General features: G+C 29.6%; 5 protein-coding genes across 6 annotated transcripts; 1 reads left to right on the top strand and 4 right to left on the bottom strand.

Moving 5' to 3' along the window:
* Positions 1-80: 80 nt before the first annotated feature.
* On the bottom strand, positions 81-6,124 carry Git (ARF GTPase-activating protein GIT1). Its single transcript, XM_070310190.1, has 13 exons — positions 5,875-6,124; positions 5,479-5,612; positions 5,255-5,367; positions 4,835-5,021; positions 4,505-4,635; positions 4,217-4,406; positions 4,062-4,134; positions 3,583-3,777; positions 3,315-3,484; positions 2,640-2,810; positions 2,347-2,526; positions 2,044-2,274; positions 81-1,955 (listed from the first exon to the last, which is right to left on the bottom strand). Exons 1-13 carry the CDS (start codon positions 5,930-5,932, stop codon positions 1,758-1,760), a joined length of 2,031 nt encoding a protein of 676 aa, XP_070166291.1. The 5' UTR covers positions 5,933-6,124; the 3' UTR covers positions 81-1,757.
* Positions 6,125-6,464: 340 nt separating this feature from the next.
* On the bottom strand, positions 6,465-9,656 carry LOC138940980 (uncharacterized). The gene is made up of 5 exons (XM_070310200.1): positions 9,348-9,656; positions 9,020-9,105; positions 8,723-8,797; positions 8,527-8,598; positions 6,465-8,395 (listed from the first exon to the last, which is right to left on the bottom strand). Exons 2-5 carry the CDS (start codon positions 9,087-9,089, stop codon positions 7,002-7,004), a joined length of 1,611 nt encoding a protein of 536 aa, XP_070166301.1. The 5' UTR covers positions 9,090-9,105; positions 9,348-9,656; the 3' UTR covers positions 6,465-7,001.
* Positions 9,657-10,112: 456 nt separating this feature from the next.
* On the top strand, positions 10,113-12,676 carry Cdc10 (cyclin-dependent kinase 10). 2 transcript variants are annotated; one of them, XM_070310202.1, is made up of 6 exons: positions 10,113-10,278; positions 10,454-10,608; positions 10,686-11,286; positions 11,384-11,680; positions 11,845-11,978; positions 12,348-12,676. In XM_070310202.1, exons 1-6 carry the CDS (start codon positions 10,269-10,271, stop codon positions 12,381-12,383), a joined length of 1,233 nt encoding a protein of 410 aa, XP_070166303.1. In that variant the 5' UTR covers positions 10,113-10,268; the 3' UTR covers positions 12,384-12,676. The 2 variants fall into 2 exon arrangements, with proteins under 2 accessions (XP_070166303.1, XP_070166304.1); XM_070310203.1 differs by lacking the exon at positions 10,113-10,278 and adding an exon at positions 10,301-10,370.
* A 19-nt stretch (positions 12,677-12,695) lies between these two features.
* LOC138940990 (chemosensory protein 6) lies at positions 12,696-15,233 on the bottom strand. The gene is made up of 2 exons (XM_070310217.1): positions 14,981-15,233; positions 12,696-13,014 (listed from the first exon to the last, which is right to left on the bottom strand). The coding sequence occupies exons 1-2, from the start codon at positions 15,168-15,170 to the stop codon at positions 12,842-12,844; spliced, it is 363 nt and encodes a 120-aa protein (XP_070166318.1). The 5' UTR covers positions 15,171-15,233; the 3' UTR covers positions 12,696-12,841.
* A 1,597-nt stretch (positions 15,234-16,830) lies between these two features.
* LOC138941081 (ejaculatory bulb-specific protein 3) lies at positions 16,831-17,484 on the bottom strand. Its single transcript, XM_070310426.1, has 2 exons — positions 17,319-17,484; positions 16,831-17,101 (listed from the first exon to the last, which is right to left on the bottom strand). Exons 1-2 carry the CDS (start codon positions 17,482-17,484, stop codon positions 16,935-16,937), a joined length of 333 nt encoding a protein of 110 aa, XP_070166527.1. The 3' UTR covers positions 16,831-16,934.
* Positions 17,485-18,128: the final 644 nt, after the last annotated feature.

Genomic DNA, 18,128 nt, shown 5'->3' with positions numbered 1-18,128 from the left:
AAGGTAATTGTAAAGAACTTTATTTATATGCTTTTAATTACATAATTAAACACACAGATCAGAAATATACAGAGATATCAGATATTTAAAAAGATTCTTTGAATGCGCATTTAATACAAATTTTATTTTAGGTAAAAGATCGCTATTATAATACAATTGTTAAATATTTTTCAACGGAAATACTTAGATCTTTAAGGAGATCTATATCTCCTACATTCATAATATAATAACAATGTCTGAATTGTTATATTGGGTGATTGCATAAGTTCGTGCCCGATTTAAATATAAACTTCAATAGATTATATTTTAGAGATAACACTTTTATTAATCAATTATATAGTCTCCATTCTTTTCTACAATGGTTTTCCAACGATCTATAAGCTTGTCGATTCCATTTTTGAAGAAAGAACTTGGTTTTTCTTGAAAAAAGTTTGTAAGGTGGTTTTCGACAGCTTCCTCGGAATTGAGATTCTTGCCATTTAAACTATTCTGCAAAGACCGGAACAGATAAAAATCTGAAGGCGCAATATCTGGAGAATATGGCGGGTGCTGCAGAATTTCCCATTGCAACTCCTGCAGTTTTCCTGCAGCTTATTCCTTTCAGTCAGAAGATGCGGTACCCACGTATCAAGCTTGGAAATGTATCCAAGCTTTTTTAAATGACGAAAAGCGGTTAAATTATCGATGTTCAGCCTCTCAGCAATATCCTCAGTTGTAATCCTTGGGTTTCTTTCCACTAAGGCATGCACAATGTCATCATCAATGCCAGAAGGCCGTCCAGAGCGGGGTTGATCCTCCATGTTGAAATCACCATTTCGAAATCTGCCAAACCACTTTTTGACTGTTCGGAGAGCAGGAGCGCGGTCCAAATAAATGCTTTGAATATTTTTTTGTGCAATCCCAACACTCACGCCTTTCCGAAATTCATATAGCATTACATGCCGCAAATGCACCTTTTCGTTCTCCATTTTTAATGATTTCTCTTATGCACAAATGGACTTATCTGAACAATATCTGACGCTAAATTGACATAAGACAACGTCATCTATTCAGTGTAAGCAACAATTACCACACAAAAACAATAGAACTCCGTCATGCAGTAACTTAATGCCATCTATGAAAATCGGGCACGAACTTATGCAATCATCCAATATATTATCTATAAATAATTGTTTTTTATCTCTGTTTGTTACATAGAATATACATCAAATGTAAAGAATAATATCTTGTTTTTCGCTTATGTGTGTTTTATTTTAATATCTAACTGATGAGACTTCTTCTATAATTTGCTTAAATAAAATTTATACACATGTTAAACAAAACTTATAAACTTAGATTGTGTAGAACTCATTGGTTTGCCGTTATTCAGTCTTTGTCAGGTATATTAAATAGTATCCATTATAAAATATATTCTCAAATAATGACATGCCTTACTTATTAGATTATTCAATCGCATATTTTAGAATATAAATTTAATAACCTAGTTTGATTAAATAATTTAATAATGAGTAAAAAAAGGAGTGAATTTTTACTCTCATATGTATATTAAACTTAAGGGAAAACAATAAAAAACGGACCTTACTAAAAGTGTAAAAGTGTATATATAAAAAGCACATTGCAATAATTATGTAATTAAGGCCTGGAAGGAAAAATTTCTAATAAGCTTGGTATGCTATGCTAAAGTATTTACATTTACTACAGCGTATAAATATATATATATATGTATAGAGTTCCGATATTTCTTCTGTTAAAAAAAACTATGTTTGAAACTGCGTAACAAGTAGCTTGGTTGCTTTGGCAATATCGTAAGCGCATGAACGTACTTGCTGCAGGCAACGATCCATGTGTTCGGCATCACTGGTGCATCTTTGAAGACCGGAACATTCCGCTTGAAGTCTCCCAGTGTTGCCATTTAACTGACGTAAAGCAGATTTGATATTTTCCTCCAGTGGATTCTATTGGTACAATAGAAATTACTTTTTTCTAATTTAGCAAATGTGAGAAAATGAATGAACGCTCGAAAAAAAAAATGAATAATTTTACCTGAGGAAATATGGCAGTTAGTTCGGCAACAGCAACGCGTATCCTCTCGGCACAAGGGACAAAAGCTTCTCGTTGGCTCGGATCTTGCATAGCCATCCACAGCTCTTGAATTCGCCTGGTGACTTGTTCCGTTCGTCGGGTCACCTCTTCGCTGGGTGGCAGATTAGGCGCGCCATATTCCCACAGACTCTGCGTGTTATTCCGCGATAAGACCTCTGCATCGCGTTTCGTCTAGGTTGGAATAATACAAACAAATAATCGATATATTTTATTAACATAATTATTTCAGAAATTGTTAATTACTTGACAAATAGTCGTTGACCACGATGCTGGTTTTCGTAAGCCCTCTCTTGTCTCGTACATAGATGCCGGTCGTTGATTTCCACGTATAGTGGACGTTTTGATGTCATGCACTGGCTCTAATTCGGGTTCTTGTTCTCCACCGATATGTCCGTTTATGTTGTCATCATTGGAACCTTTTATCTAAATTATAAATTGTTTTCAATTTTCAGTATTCAGTACGATTATAAATATTGATATATTAATGGATAATACTACTCGTGTATTGCATATAAGATAAAATTTCGCATAATTACCTGTAGCATACGTTTGAGCTCGTTATTTTCTTGAGTCAGTTGCTCAACGGCGTTTTGTAAAGTATATATCTGCTCGCGGAGGTCTCGTACAGTTGATTCGGATAAAGTTAATTGTTTTTTTAAAACTTCTACCATAGATGGAAGACCTTTGGCCATTGGTGCAAATGCTTCCTAAACAACATAATGCATCTTTATTTTAAACTGACACAGAGTACACATTTTTAAAATGACACAAAAATTATTATAGTTTAATATATTTCTGTAGTCTAATATATAGCATGTATCTATTCAAATCTTGCAAATTTCCTGAAAATTCTCTTACTTCTCTTTTTGTTAATAGTGCCGATACTTTTAATATTTATATTACAAATAGATGAATATATATACAAGTTTTACGAAATATTATTTTTTTTCCTTATCTTTTTTTGAAGTAGTTTAAAGAAAATTAAGCACTTTGTGCTAAAATAATATATTTTCACAAAATATCACAATTTATATATAAATCAGATAAAATATCTTGATTTTTTTATACTAAGAAGGATACACAATACTGAAACTATTAATTTAGAAATAGAAACGATTTCGTTTATATGTATTTAACATTGTATTCAAAGAACAAATTTCGAAATAATTTGTTAACCATACTTATTGAATCTCTTACTTGTTAAAGCTTACCTCATTATTAATTTTAATTTCATTTGCCACATCAGACGAGGTATTATCTGTAGATGTTAAAGCAGTATAGTCATCATCGGATGCGACACTATCGTACAAAGGTTCATCGTCAGACATTTGTGATCCATGTTTACCGAGTTGTTCTTTGTGCAGCATAGATATCGCAGGATCTAAAGGACAATATATATATATAATAGTACAATAAAATATATAAAATTCTGTCATATAAAATAAATAAAATAAATGTTTTTTAATTCAATAGTATTACTTTGAAATGCGTTGTTAGCAAGCATATGTCTTCGACCAGCTTCAACTAGTAAATCTGCTATAAGTGTAGTGAATTCTTTTGGTGTGAATCTTGCTAATTTCTGTCTTCCTTGATTCCTGGTAGATGACAATTGTGGATTAACTGGCAGAAATGGAACAGCACACTTCTCTGGGAGAGATGCAGTTGAAAACCAAACTATATATAAAATATTAGATATTAATCTGTTTTCCTATATATTGTTATTATTATTATTATTTCATTTTTTAATAAATGTTTTTATTACACTCATAATTATGAATTAGAATCGTATTGCTAAGCTGAAAAAGTTTTTACTCACCCTTCCATAGGAATAGCATGACAAAAATATATATATATCATTCAAATAATTTAAATATATAATATTTAATTTATAATCAGTGTATTTCTACTTTTTATATATAAAGCATGTAAAATGTAAAGAATATAAAAATAACACTCACTTGTTTCTGTTTCTCGGCGATCCACCTCGTCATAAACATCCATAGCCAATTCCTCCAACAAGTGATTTGACAACTGTACAGAAATAAAGCAAATTAAGCAAAATACAGAACAAAAATAAGTGAAGTAAATAATCTTGATGTAAATTTCTACATACCATTTGTAATCTGCTTTTTCCTTCCAAAGCTGGCTCATTTTTGTCTAAGTTAGAGGTCAAGTCAGAAATGATGAGATGTTCATCACTTCGATGATTTGGTTTACGGGAGCATATATGATATGTTAATCTATCTGTTACTTCATACATACATTCAATTATGCGTTCGGACAAATCTATATGTCCTGCCATCCTAAAATAATAAACAAAATATTTCATATTTTTATCATATATATATATATATATATATATATATATATATATATATATTCCATATTAAACTTTATTTACTTAGCAATATCAGTAGCTATTTGACCATTTAGATCAACTACACTCGGATCAGCGCCATTAGCTATTAAAAGTTCTACTTGGAGATTTTGTCCAGCGCGAGCTGCAACATGTAAGGGTGTGGTTCCTTTCTCCTACACACACATATATATATATAATTCAAGAAATGTTTTCATTTATAATTCAATTATATTTAATAATAACATATTTTAAAATATATACTTGTAAATTATTTTATATTAATTTTATTATATTAATTAACATAATATTAAAATTATATAATAAATATTAAAATATATATATGTATGTATATATATATATATATATATATACCTTGTAAAAATAATTGGGATTAGCGTCCTGTGCCAATAGCCTCAATGAAGTTTCTAAATTGCTTGTACGAACACTACTATGTAATTGTCTACTGAGTTCCTCTTCGGTACAACATTCTTCCTTGCTTGGTCGTAATATAAATGCCAGGTGTTGATGCTTTGCCTTAATGAAATCTGCTTTTACAGGACTATAAGCAGGTAGTATAACAAATAAGAAATATAAACTTATATAAAAAAATATATAGAGAATGCTTGATATTTAAAAGTATTTCCAGTATTCAGAATTAGTTCTATTTAGAAGAATCATAATAATTAATCTCCATTTAAATCTGATTTAATCTGATCTTTAGAAATATCAAAGTAACAATGTAAAGATTCTTTTCTCTCTGAACACATAAGATTTATTGTATAAATCACTAACTGTAAAGGATCCTTAGCCTGGGGTTTTCTTCTACTAATTTTCAAGCTGCTAGGATCTAGCAGAGAATGTTCCCAAATACTATTAGCTCCATTGTCATTCAAAGTATGCACCATCTGAAAAAATTTATATGCAGTTATTTCAAACATTGCAATACGATGTATAAGTAATATATAAATTCTAAAAGAGCCTTTCCTTCAATTGCTTTTCAGCAATTGTGTACTAACATTCAATAAATTTGTATTCCAAACGCTCTTGTGCAGCGACTTAATATGTGACACATGACGGCCTAGACTACGATGAATTCCGCAACAGTCGTCACATAGCAAAATAGCTCTATTTATCGACGCCCATCCTGGCTCTAAAACAACAATTATTTTCAATTCTGTGACTTCTCTTTTAAATAAATAATTAATAAATATTCTAACTAAAATACTCTATTAAGAAATGTATGTTTACATTTTCGATTACGTTATATAAAAATTGAAACACACGTTTGATAATTGTCATGTCTTACATCCTAAAAAAAAAAAAATAAAAAAAATAAAAAACTGGGATATCCCGAACTGTTGAAGGCGCGGGACTAAATAAGTGATTGCCAAAAAAAAAACGATGTTGCTCACCGAGTGTCCCACAGTCTGCGCATACATCCGCGCTCGCTTTGTGCTTCGGACGCGCCATAGCTTTGTCCTCTCTTGATTAATAACACTTATTTGCGCATATTATATCAGCATAACATAGTCAACAATCGACGACAATTGACACGGTCGACGATGATTTGTATCGGGAGTAAAAACACAAATTGGATTGTGTCATCCTTCTCTTATTGCGAAGCACATCCGAGAAAACGAGAAAAAAATATTCAGACACGCGATCGAGACGCCCTATAGCGGTCACATTTCGTAAATGCGAGAAACATAGTTTATCGATTGTTTATCCACGACTGTTGGTAAATTTTGCATTTTCGAGAAAATAAAATCATTTATTTTATCAATCATCGGTAATATCACAATAATGTGTATCGTGTGTGCCGTAGACTTAATATTTTCATATCCCCCGTTATTTTAATAAACATTAATATATATTTATTTAAAAAAAAGGCCATAATACTTCTCATAAGTAACTTTACATCTATAATGATCCATATTATTTATTTATATAAAAAAATTTTTAATACGAAACTTGTTTCTCTGTAATATTTTTATATCTTTATTCTAAATAAATGTTGATATATATTTATTTATAAAAAAACATTGTACATAATACACAAAAGTAATTTTACATTTGTTAATCTATATCATTTATTTATATAAAAAAATTCTTTGATAAAACCAGTTTCTTAGCACATGCACACGCATATGTACAGACATGCGTACAAAACACATATATATACACACACAAATTCTTAATTTTAAAATAAATATTACAACAATTATTTATTGCGCATTTCAACTTATGATTAAAACATTTATTAGGTATGGAATATTGAGTATATATGTAATACGCCGATTCCCACTATTTTCTAAAATTCATATATTCCAAGTCAGTTGTTTTTATTCTTCAAAGATTCTTCTCTTGCGTTGCTTTTCTATATTCATTATGTGATGATATATAGCAAATGCAACATTTTCATCACAAGTTTTACAAATTTCTTTTGGAATATTAGTCTTCAGCATTAAAAAAAACTAGTCTTTAGAAAATAATCTTAAAATAGAGAAAATCGACTGATATACACGAAATTATTATGTATCTAGTCTTCATATAAATTATAAAGCTCTGCGAGTATCTTACCCGATAAGGAAGCTTTTGCTTCACCACTTTCAGAATGTAAATTATCATTTTTTGATTGTGAATTATTAAAGTGTTTAATGTTAGGTGTTAACAAACAACTCATACGTGACTTTAAAGCCATATATTCCTTCAAAGGTCTCTCTTCTTTTTTGTTTTTGTACTTATTCAACACAGGTGTGTTTTTTTTTAGCGATACAATCGTTACATTAGACTTTATATTCGTGATATCCAGCATATTTTCTAAATTTACAAAGCTATCATTTTCCTTATTGCTTTCGGAACTAAGATCAAACTGACACAATGATCGAATTCGGGGATTGTTCTTTCCACTTACATCTGTTTTCATAAATTTCATTAAATTAGTATCAGGTGTTTTATAACCTTCTTTTGGAGTATGACTGTCTTCAATATTAATACTTTTTTCAATATTAATATTTTCCTCAGTATTAATGTTGCTAATCACACATAGTGATTTTGTGTTTATATCATTCATCATTTTTATATGATCATTTAAATTTTCAGTCATTTGCTGTGTAATCTTAGTATCATTGTTATCGCTTTCCTTTTTTGTTATGTTTACCGTAGATAATACATCCATAATAGTAGTAAATGTAAATCTCAAATTCGGCAATATATCTTCTTCTAATCTGCGAATGTCATGTTCCAGTTTAGATGCCAAAATTGTAAGCTGTGTCTTATTAAAAGTTACATATTCATCATTTTTGTTAGTGCTATGGTTTAAATTCAAGCATGGCTGATTTATCATTTCAACATCTTGTGCAGATTGATGCAAGTCTTTTCTGTAATTGTTTGTATTCGTAGATAAGCATTTCTTTTCCTCAACATTAATTGAACTATTGACAATTTCTTTTCCCATTGCATCATTCTTCGTGTCTGTACATTCTGAATGTAAAATATCTATCCCAGACTGATCATACTTAGTAAACATTTGCGATGATAAATGTTGTATCATTGTTTTGTTAATTTCTTTGTGTATGACAGAATTAATTCGCGAACTTGTAACTCTCACAGGAGATGAGCAATCCGTTTCCGATTTCTCGGATATTTTGGGATACTTATTGTCACACACAGAGTAGTCTGAGATGCATACTTGAGGTGATATAAAATTGGTTTGTTTGGATCTGTTCTTAACATAGAAATCTTTTACGCTATTCGGTGGCAATAAGAAACTTTTTCTTGTAGATAAATGTGAATTTTCTTTTTTCGAACTATCATTTAAATTATTTTTACTTGTTATTACAGATGTTTCAGTTTTAGTTGGTATTTTCGTAAAACTTAAATTTCGCCGCACATTCCTCTTGTTACAAGACAGACTTACACGTGTGATTGTTTCTGCATAGAAAAAATAAATAAAATAAAATGAATAGGATTATAAAAAAGAATATGATACACAGTTGTTAACTATAATAAAATATAAACAATATATAGATAAAAAAATAAGGAAGAAAACTACATATACTAACCATTTCCTTTTCGATTTGCACTTTTCAAATGAGGAGTGATTCTTTCAGGCAATCTAATTTTACTAGTTGAATCTGCAAATGATACATTTTTTGTTAGTAATATCAACAATGAAATAAAGCAAATATATATATGTATCTCTCTCTCTATATATATATATATAACAATTTTTTTATATATATAAAAAATTGACATTACTTGTTTGACCGTTTTGTGACCGCTTACATGATCCAAATAGTTGCGTAATTCTTACAGGTTTGGATAACTCTCGTACTAAAATAAAAAATCATTTAATTTTCTTTAAATAATTACAGTATGAAGAATAATGTGCTTAATACATTTATATGTTAATTAATAGCATTATTTATATATTATATATAATTATTTATTTTTAATAATTTATTTTAATAATAATTTATTTCTAAATTAGCCAAATTTAACATTATACCAATGAGAATATATACATAACAAAAAAAAAAAAACAATCTGACTAACCTGAGCTCTCAGATTGATATCCAAAAGTAAAATGATCAGAATGATGTGGCGTGCTTTTTATTCGAAACATTTTCACTCAAATTGTGCTAAAAATATAAATTTATATAAAGTCTTATTTTAATAAGAGTTGCAAATATAAAGAAAAACAAAATTCTTTTTAAAACGCTAAAAAATTTCAAGTATAACAATTAAATCATTCAATATCTATGTAAAATTTAGTCTCTGCGAAATCAGATAACTAGAAAAATGAATTTTATAAATGATCCAAACAATAATCTAATTTCCTAAAGACAATTCTACTTTTTATCTCTAAAAAAACGATACTTACCATAGAATAGATATTTTGTAATGTAATCTTTATTCTTCCAAGAGTATAAAATTTAATCCTTTTAATTAAGAAATTGTATGTCGTAAAAAAATAATAATCATTCACATCCAATTATTCGAATTCTTTTTACACGGGTTAGCTTTCCCCCAATTTCCTTCTACTCGTCTATCTACATTTTCACACGTCTTTATTTAACGTACGCTATTTGAATCAACAATGTAAATTTTAGTAAACAAATTTTTCGCAAATGGAAAACGATTGCAATCACTACACAACACAATTCCAAATTACTCTGAAGATTTCAAACTTGTCTGCACATAACGGTCTGTTGTCACGATGTGTGTATAATATAGATATCATCATAAACATAGGAAAATTTTATTTTAATTTAATTTTAATTTAATCTTAATTTTATTTTAATTTTGATTTTAATTTTAATTTTTTAATATTAATTAATTTTTTAATATATTTAATTTTAATTTTATTTAATTTCCTGCTATATGGATACAATACACGGATTTCGAACACAGATAAATAAAATATTTCTATTGGCTATGGAATAGAGAATTTTTAAAGCCCCAAAAATTTTTCTATTTGACAGCCAATCATAACATTTTGACATATATATTTTTTTTGCTGAGAAGTTTCCGATTTGGTTGCGTTCAAAAAATTTACATCTTGGAGTAAAGTAGCGTTTGATTGACCAATCAGGATAATGTTTAATCCATAGATATATGTTTATGTCTACATATGTTTACATGCTATGGTTTAATCGAAGTCTGTGGTCCTAACTACATCGCGCATGCGCGAGAAACCCGGCTCTCGCAACACACTGATCCGGAAAAATCTATTGCTTCAATTTCCAATTCGCGTAATACTATTGTTCAATTGATCAGTTTTTCGTGTAGTTTAGTAGCCAGAATGACGAAAGGTATAATGAATATATCTTAATTTCATAAACTAATTATAAATATGAATATGAAATTGAAATAACACAATAATTATACAAGCAAGTGTAATAAAGTGTTTAAGCAACTTATATTTAATTTCGGAAACGTAACATAGCACTTGATAATAGAATATATAATGATTTTACTATTTTATAGAGGAAAGCTTGGAGAAAAAGTCGGTGGAACGTAATGATAGCGATAAGAAAGCAGCGTCCGATTCGGGGCCTGATCCATCAGCCCCTATCACGAGGAAAGGAGTATTAACATCTTTTCTAACCGGCAAACCTATGGAGATACCAGAACAAGACATTGTAATAAACTTTTGATTCTATAAATTTTGTTGAATATATTTATATGACATTAAGCTTGGTTCATATTTTTCTTACAGCTTGGTAAATGTAGGTTTGTTTCTGAGTTTGAAAAGCTGAATCGTATTGGAGAAGGTACTTATGGAATTGTATATCGAGCGAGAGATACAAAAAATGACAAAGTTGTTGCATTGAAGAAAGTAAGAATGGAACATGAGAAGGATGGATTGCCAGTAAGTGGTCTCAGGGAAATATCAGTCTTGTTATCATGTCGACACGAAAATATCGTGCATCTAAGGGAAGTAGTAGTAGGCAGAAGTCTAGAAAGCATATTCCTAGCGATGGAATATTGCGAACAAGATCTAGCGAGTTTACTGGACAATATGCAGGCACCGTTTTCAGAGAGTCAAGTCAAATGTATAGTGTTGCAAGTATTAAAGGGTCTTCGTTACTTGCATCATAATTTTATTGTTCATAGAGACTTGAAAGTTTCTAATCTTCTTATGACCGATAAAGGCTGCGTAAAAATTGCTGATTTTGGATTGGCCAGATGGTTTGGTTTACCATTAAAACCAATGACTCCTAGAGTAGTAACATTGTGGTATAGAGCACCGGAATTACTATTGCAAGCCAAGACGCAAACTACTTCTGTCGATATGTGGGCAGCTGGATGCATATTGGGTAAGAAATTAATGTTAAACAGGATGTTTTAATATTGTTATACTGTTTATATGCGTAAACGTTATGCGTACATTGTATATCATTTATTTTATTATAGGAGAGCTATTGGGACATAGACCCTTATTACCAGGTAGAACAGAAATAGCTCAATTAGAATTAATTGTTGACTTATTGGGTACACCCAGTGAAGCTATTTGGCCAGAATTTAACTCTTTACCAGCGCTGCAGAATTTTACACTTAAACAACAACCATATAATAATTTGAAACAAAGATTTCCTTGGTTGAGTGCCGCTGGTCTTAGATTATTGAACTTTTTATTTATGTACGATCCCAAAAAAAGAGCAACCGCCGAAGAATGTTTGCAAAGCAGTTACTTCAAAGAAGCTCCTTTACGTCAGTATATATATATATATATATATATAGAGGACAATTCTAAAGAAAATTAAAAATGCGTTTATATATATATATATATAAACGCATTTTTAATTTTCTTTAGAATTGTCCTCTTGAAACAGAACTTATAATAGAGCTATCTAACTAATTTGATATTATTGCAGCTTGCGATCCAAAACTTATGCCTACTTTTCCACAACATAGAAATATGAAAAAAGCGGCTACTCAGAAAGAAACTCGCGAACAAGAGTCTACCGTTACTGATCAAACCAATAATCTACCAGCAATTTCGGATCTTGTACGTCGTATAACAATTGCATACATACAATATTTAAATTTATTTAAAAAATTTTATTCGCATTCACATAAATACATATATATAAAGAATGTTCTAAAATTCGCAAATTAAAATATTGTGGCAGGAAAGGTTGAAAAATTGAGTTCGAAAATGATTAATGTTTAGCCACAAAGTAAAGTATTCATAAAAAAAACCCAATGATAAAAATAGTATGCATAAAAAATATACATAAATCATATAAATTATATAGCTTTAAATGTGTGTATGTATATCAAAAAAATTAGTATTGTGATTCGGAAATTTTAGGACATTTCGTGTATAAATTTTAATCTATGTATTTATATTTATTTATATATTTATTTGTTTCAGCTTGGATCGTTAGTTAAGAAAAGACGTGTCGAATGAAGAAATTTTAAATCAACTTTATCTCTTGATATTTTCTTTGGAATATATAATATATATTGTCAATATTTCTTGGAATGTATCCGTAAATATAACAATGACATTATGATTGATAACATTACATGTAAACTTATTGACAAATATACCTTTTGCATAAAACATTTTTAATGATAATGACATTATGGCATCTGTTTTATTTGGAAAAATAATCCGTGAGTAACAGATTAATAAGTTTACATTATGCATGTTTGCGCGAAAGATGCTGATTCAATGAATAAAATAAAACTTTTATTAAATTTTATATTTGTTCTGTATTTCCAAATTCCACTCGAATATATCATCATCATGTATTACATCTATATTTTGTATTCTCAATATCGACGAATATTTTATACTTTACAATAACTACCTTTTTTTACAAAAATATGTAATGATTATAATTAAAATATTTTGAAAGAAGACTATAATTTCTCGTAGTTCTTCTTATATTCGCCACGAGGATCGTATTTGGCAACAAGACGATCCCAATCTTTGGATCGTTTTGTTTTAAGATGATGTATCACTTTCTCTGCTGCAGCCTTTTGATCACTATTACACTTGCTGCAAACGTTCGATACAGCATCCGGTAAAATCTCTGAGAATAAAATAAAATTCATATATATTATTATTCTATTATAATTAATAATATTGCTGCAGCTATATAATTTAAAATTTAAAATAATCGCGGGCTAGTAAGAGCCAGAAGCCAGAACACGAATGGTAGTGCGCCAGTTATAAAGTAAGATTTTTAAAAATAATCTCAATTCGAGATTTATAATAATCCCTCTTTACCCCTCTGGAGAGACGAAGGCGAGAAAAGCCTTCCCGATTCAGCGACTTCGCCCCGATATTTTTCTCGCCTTCGTCTCTCCAGGGAGGGGGGGGGGGGTAAAGAGATGAGGGGTTATTATAAATCTCGAATTGAGATTAGTTTTACAAATCTTGATATAGCACCAAGTAAATTTCGTGCCCTGTGCACATATTCAGTTTCATAGAAAACTTATTTTTCTATAAAACTAACACGCTACGTTCTGTCTCTTACTAGCTTGCGATTATTTGAAATTTGTGATGTCACACCCCATACAGCACCGCAAGATTGCAACAACATTGCAGCAACATTTTTCTGCAACATTGCAACATTGCAGAAACATTACGAAATGTTGCTGCAACGTTGTTATGATATTGTAGCAACAGTAAAATGTCCGCCTACAGAAATATTGCAATATAATATTGCAACAACATAGCAATATAATATTATATATGCAATAATGCTTTATGTATATTTATCGACATAATATCTTTAACATATGAGAAAAATAATAAGAAATTAGGCATATAAGAATCAGGATTTAGTGTGTATATAGATTTTCTGTATTATAATAATAACACGATATAAATTGTAAATTTTTCGGTACACATTCGGTACAAATATTCAGATATGCAAAAAGATTGTGGTGGATTTACGCATACAAGTTTTTTCACATCTTTCTTATCTTCATATAATCTTAAAATTTATTTATTAAAATCTGAAGTATCTTTTGCATGTTAAAAAATTATTATCAAATTTTTGATTTTATATAACAATGGAAACTATTAAAAGAATTCTTAGTCCAATGTCTGAGGCCCCTGTGTTGGGATTATATCATACAATTTAAGCTAATAAAAATAGTTATTATATCTTTAATTTCATTAGTCGCTCTTTGTAAATTTATATAATCATCGTGACTAAAAATTAAATGCGAAATAGATAGCGCAATATGCGCCGCATAGCGGTAAACGAATGAACTAGCGATTATCGAATACTTTCTTTGGAATATTTTTGGAATGTTGCTGTAACATTACTAAAGTTATATTGTAAAATAATGTCTTTGTAATATTTCTGCAACATTAAACTACAATATGCAATATTGCAATGTTGCAGCAATGTTGTTGCAAGCTTTAGTCCTGTATGGGACGTGAGCCTAATTTCTTAAATTTGTTATATAATTTAAATTATTCCGAGATATAATGCAGAAAAAATATCTTTTATGAATTTATATTAATACATTATAGCTTTTTAAAATATTACAACAGCAATTAAAATATTACCGATGAATAAATATTAAATATTATTACAAATATTTGAACATACAAAAAATTGAATTTATTTGCTACTTTTCATATCATTTATTCGTATTTGAAACTTAATAAAGTGTTATATATACATTATTTGGTCTAAAATTAGAATTAATTTTCGATCTTAAAAAGTAATATAAAGAAGTAATATTACTTGAACAACTCCGGATATATGTATAATTGAGCGAGAAAGTTGACAGTAAACATTATGTAATGGAGAGAGGATGAGGAAGGAATGATGGAGGGAGGGGAGGGGGGGGGGAAGAGAGAGTATGGATATTGAGTCTACCGTAATATTGCAACCACAACTACAATATAATACTGTATATATATTCATTGAATTAATGTGACGTATAAAAGTAAGGGGGGGGGGGGGGGGAAATGAAAATTTTATAATGTCTCTTATTAGATTCATTCTTTTAACTTTTCCTTTCCTATATACGTACTTCTTAATTCGCGACCTTCGGCGGTGCAGGGTCCTTCGTCCAACAGGCACCGGATATAATTGTTGAGAATACGATTACTTTGAAGAATCTTGTCCACGTCCACGTCATCGTATTTTCTAGAATATTTCTCAGTGGCGGCAATCAGGGTCATCATCAACAAGGTCAACAAGATTAAGAAATATTTCTTCATTATGGAAAATTATCGATAAGTACGAGATTACACACAATTTTGATTTCTTCCTCGGTCGACAAGGCTTCAGACAGAAGTTAAAAAGCGTCAATCGCCGACAGCCTTTATATAGTCGAACGGAGAACGATTCGAACGGAGGGGTTTATTATGTATTACCTGCCGTGCAATTCGAATGTCTTTGACAATTGACTCCCTAGAAGTAGTGTATGACGTCTTACATTAATAAAAATTACCTGCGGCAATGAATTTGAATATTTTATTCTATCGTACACTGAGAAAAAAAGTTGTTAACTTAATTAGATTTGTCCAACCAATTACTGTTTCTTTGTATTTTTTTTAATTGAAATATTTAAGTCAAATATATTACGTCATGTTAGATTTAATATGTCGTATTTGATTTAAATACTTAAATATTTCAATTAAATAAGAAATACAAAGAAATAGTAACTAGATTAGAATCTTCTTCCATGATAAAATGATAATATCCAGGAAAAGCTTTCATGATTAAATTCTATAATTTCATCTATGAATAATATCATCAATCAATTTTGCATAAGTTCCATAAATTTGAAAAGAAAAAGATAATTAGATTTCTTTTTCTCGAATTTCAAAATTCTCGTATTTCCTTAGATAAAATTTTAATTAATTATTTCTTCAATCTTTATATATATGTATATAATCTTTATATATATGTATATGTATGTGTGTTGCGTTAGGATCTTTATCTGATTGCAAGCTATTGATATGCATAGCAGGTCGAGTCTTTGACCCACTCTATTGATGCGTTACATCAAGAGAAGCGGACTATAAAGTTTGTGCTTTGGACAATATATTTTCGATAATAATTGTGAGAGACATTTTCATGTAACTTATTAGCATAAGCTTTTTGCAATAAAAAAATGTGACATACACCATCTATATTATCAAAAACAATTGATTTTTACTTTCAATATTTTTCAATTCGCCTCTGTCTATTGTATATATATATAAAAAAAAAAAGAAATACATTAATGCGATGACATGTATGTAATTAAGAAATCTTACACAGTAATAGTGCACAAATCACACAAACTATTAAAACGTGTGACGCATGAAGAGAAAGTGGCTTCGATGAACCGCTAATACCGATTCACCGATAATCTCACTGGCTGTAGCCTCTTATCGTATACAAGAATTTTTAAATAAATCATGCTTTTTTCGAGAAAGGTTCGAGTTTGAGACGTCATATCTAAAACCGTGATAAAATTTGTTTTTATCGAACTACTTTACAAAATAAACTTTCTTTTTATATGTACTGTAATTCACATTTATAACTGATATTTTACAAACACACATAAAAAATATAATTATACAAAAAACAATCCTATCTCTAGACTTTACTTTTATGACAATGTTTTTAATATATATATATATATATACATGTTTATGTGCGTGTGTGTGTGTGTGTATGTATATATACATATTACTTCAAGAAGTTTTTCCGGTATAATTATAAAAAAAATATTGCCACAAATCTTTTTTTATATTAAAAATACATTGACAAACGGCTGGAGAAAAAAATATAAGGATATATATACATAAGAAATAAAAAGATTTAGATTTTTTCTTTAGTTTATATGTATAAAAAAGGGGTAAAAAAAAATAAGTGTTACATAAAAGAAATATTTAACATGATGATAACGCATGTCTTAAATGAATTGATCTTTATCGCTATCCACGTCGTCATATAATCATTTTCGAAACAAAATGAAGAAACGAACGAGACTATTTATTTTCATTGAAATGATGAGCTCGTGAGGTGTACATTCCTTCGATCGTGCGCCATTGTGTGGGATATCGAGATTGTAGAAATTGTATCAATCTGTGTAGATTTATTTTCTGCTGCGGAGTGCAACGGCGACAATTGTCCTTGAGTACTACGGGCAGTATACCTGTATACACATAAAAACACAATTTTCAATAAAAAAAATTATACACGTTTTTGGCGTCTATTTTAATTATATAATAATTTTATAATTTTATATATATTAATTTACTTCAAATGCACAAAAAAAAATAAACTCAATAAAGTATGTTTTATTTGTAAGTTCGCATAATTATGAGACGATTTATAATGTAAGAATAGAAATAATAGAATATGATTCTCACGTTTTAATTGATCTCCAAATCCATCGCACTCCCCTGTCTCCAATAAACAATGAAGTTCCTTATCGATGAAACGTTTATCCGTTAAATACGTCGAAATATCTTGAGCTCGGTAAAAAGCGAAGAGTCCTGAGCTGATCAGAATTATAATAATAATTTGATTGTTCATTTTTTAAAGACAACGATAATTAAATGCAGAAAGTATATATATGAATCTAATACTCGATTACTCCAACATAACAGAGACACTGCTCTCATTAAATTTCTTATAAGTAGCCCTGTAAACATAGTATATATATATATGTTTATATCGCGTAACCTTTGATCTCCTCACAACGTCATCAGGACCTCGTCAGGTTTCAAAATTTGATCTTTTCATACGTTCAAATACAGGCTGCGCGCGCGCGTTTCAAATTTCACTGTCAGTACTGCCAACGTAACGTCACCGTAGCGCACTGACACGAGTGTTTCGTTTTTAAAAGCGTATTATTGCCTGTATTAGGTTCCCATACAGCACTGAAGCTTGCAACAACATTGCTGCAACATTGTAATATTGCATATTGCAGTTTAATGTTGCAGAAATATTGCAAAGACATTATTTTACAATATAACTTTAGCAATGTTAGAGCAACATTCCGAAAATATTACAAAAAAAGTATTCAATAATCGCTAGTTCATTCGTTTACCACTAAGCGGCGCATGTTGCGCTATCTATTCCGCATTTAATTTTTAATCATGATGATTATATAAAGTTTACAAAGAGCGGCTAGTAAGATTAAAAAGATATAATAACTATTTTTGTTAATTTAAGTC

The sequence above is a fragment of the Polyergus mexicanus genome, unplaced genomic scaffold, assembly GCF_030449975.1.
Source record: "Polyergus mexicanus isolate NDT 795.1 unplaced genomic scaffold, iyPolMexi1.0 SCAF_18, whole genome shotgun sequence".
Classification (NCBI taxonomy): domain Eukaryota; kingdom Metazoa; phylum Arthropoda; class Insecta; order Hymenoptera; family Formicidae; genus Polyergus; species Polyergus mexicanus.
The sequence above is the reverse complement of the archived record's forward strand: the minus strand, read 5'-3'. Positions and strand labels throughout refer to the sequence as shown.

Bases quoted from the DNA above. Each gene is read 5' to 3' on its own strand.
- Cdc10 (XM_070310202.1), top strand. The intron at 10,609-10,685 runs GTAATAAACTTT...TTTTTCTTACAG, and splicing joins AGATACCAGAACAAGACATT to CTTGGTAAATGTAGGTTTGT. The intron at 11,681-11,844 runs GTCAGTATATAT...ATATTATTGCAG, and splicing joins CTTCAAAGAAGCTCCTTTAC to CTTGCGATCCAAAACTTATG.
- LOC138941081 (XM_070310426.1), bottom strand. From the start codon at position 17,484: ATGAACAATCAAATTATTATTATAATTCTGATCAGCTCAGGACTCTTC. The intron at 17,102-17,318 runs GTGAGAATCATA...ATGTGTATACAG, and splicing joins ATTTGGAGATCAATTAAAAC to GTATACTGCCCGTAGTACTC.
- LOC138940990 (XM_070310217.1), bottom strand. From the start codon at position 15,170: ATGAAGAAATATTTCTTAATCTTGTTGACCTTGTTGATGATGACCCTG. The intron at 13,015-14,980 runs GTACGTATATAG...TTTTATTCTCAG, and splicing joins CGAAGGTCGCGAATTAAGAA to AGATTTTACCGGATGCTGTA.
- LOC138940980 (XM_070310200.1), bottom strand. From the start codon at position 9,089: ATGTTTCGAATAAAAAGCACGCCACATCATTCTGATCATTTTACTTTT. The intron at 8,599-8,722 runs GTAATGTCAATT...TATCATTTGCAG, and splicing joins GTCACAAAACGGTCAAACAA to ATTCAACTAGTAAAATTAGA. The intron at 8,396-8,526 runs GTTAGTATATGT...TTTTCTATGCAG, and splicing joins TGCAAATCGAAAAGGAAATG to AAACAATCACACGTGTAAGT.
- Git (XM_070310190.1), bottom strand. From the start codon at position 5,932: ATGGCGCGTCCGAAGCACAAAGCGAGCGCGGATGTATGCGCAGACTGT. The intron at 3,485-3,582 runs GTAATACTATTG...ATTGTCCTTTAG, and splicing joins TGCTAACAACGCATTTCAAA to ATCCTGCGATATCTATGCTG. The intron at 1,956-2,043 runs GTAAAATTATTC...TTGTACCAATAG, and splicing joins TAACTGCCATATTTCCTCAG to AATCCACTGGAGGAAAATAT.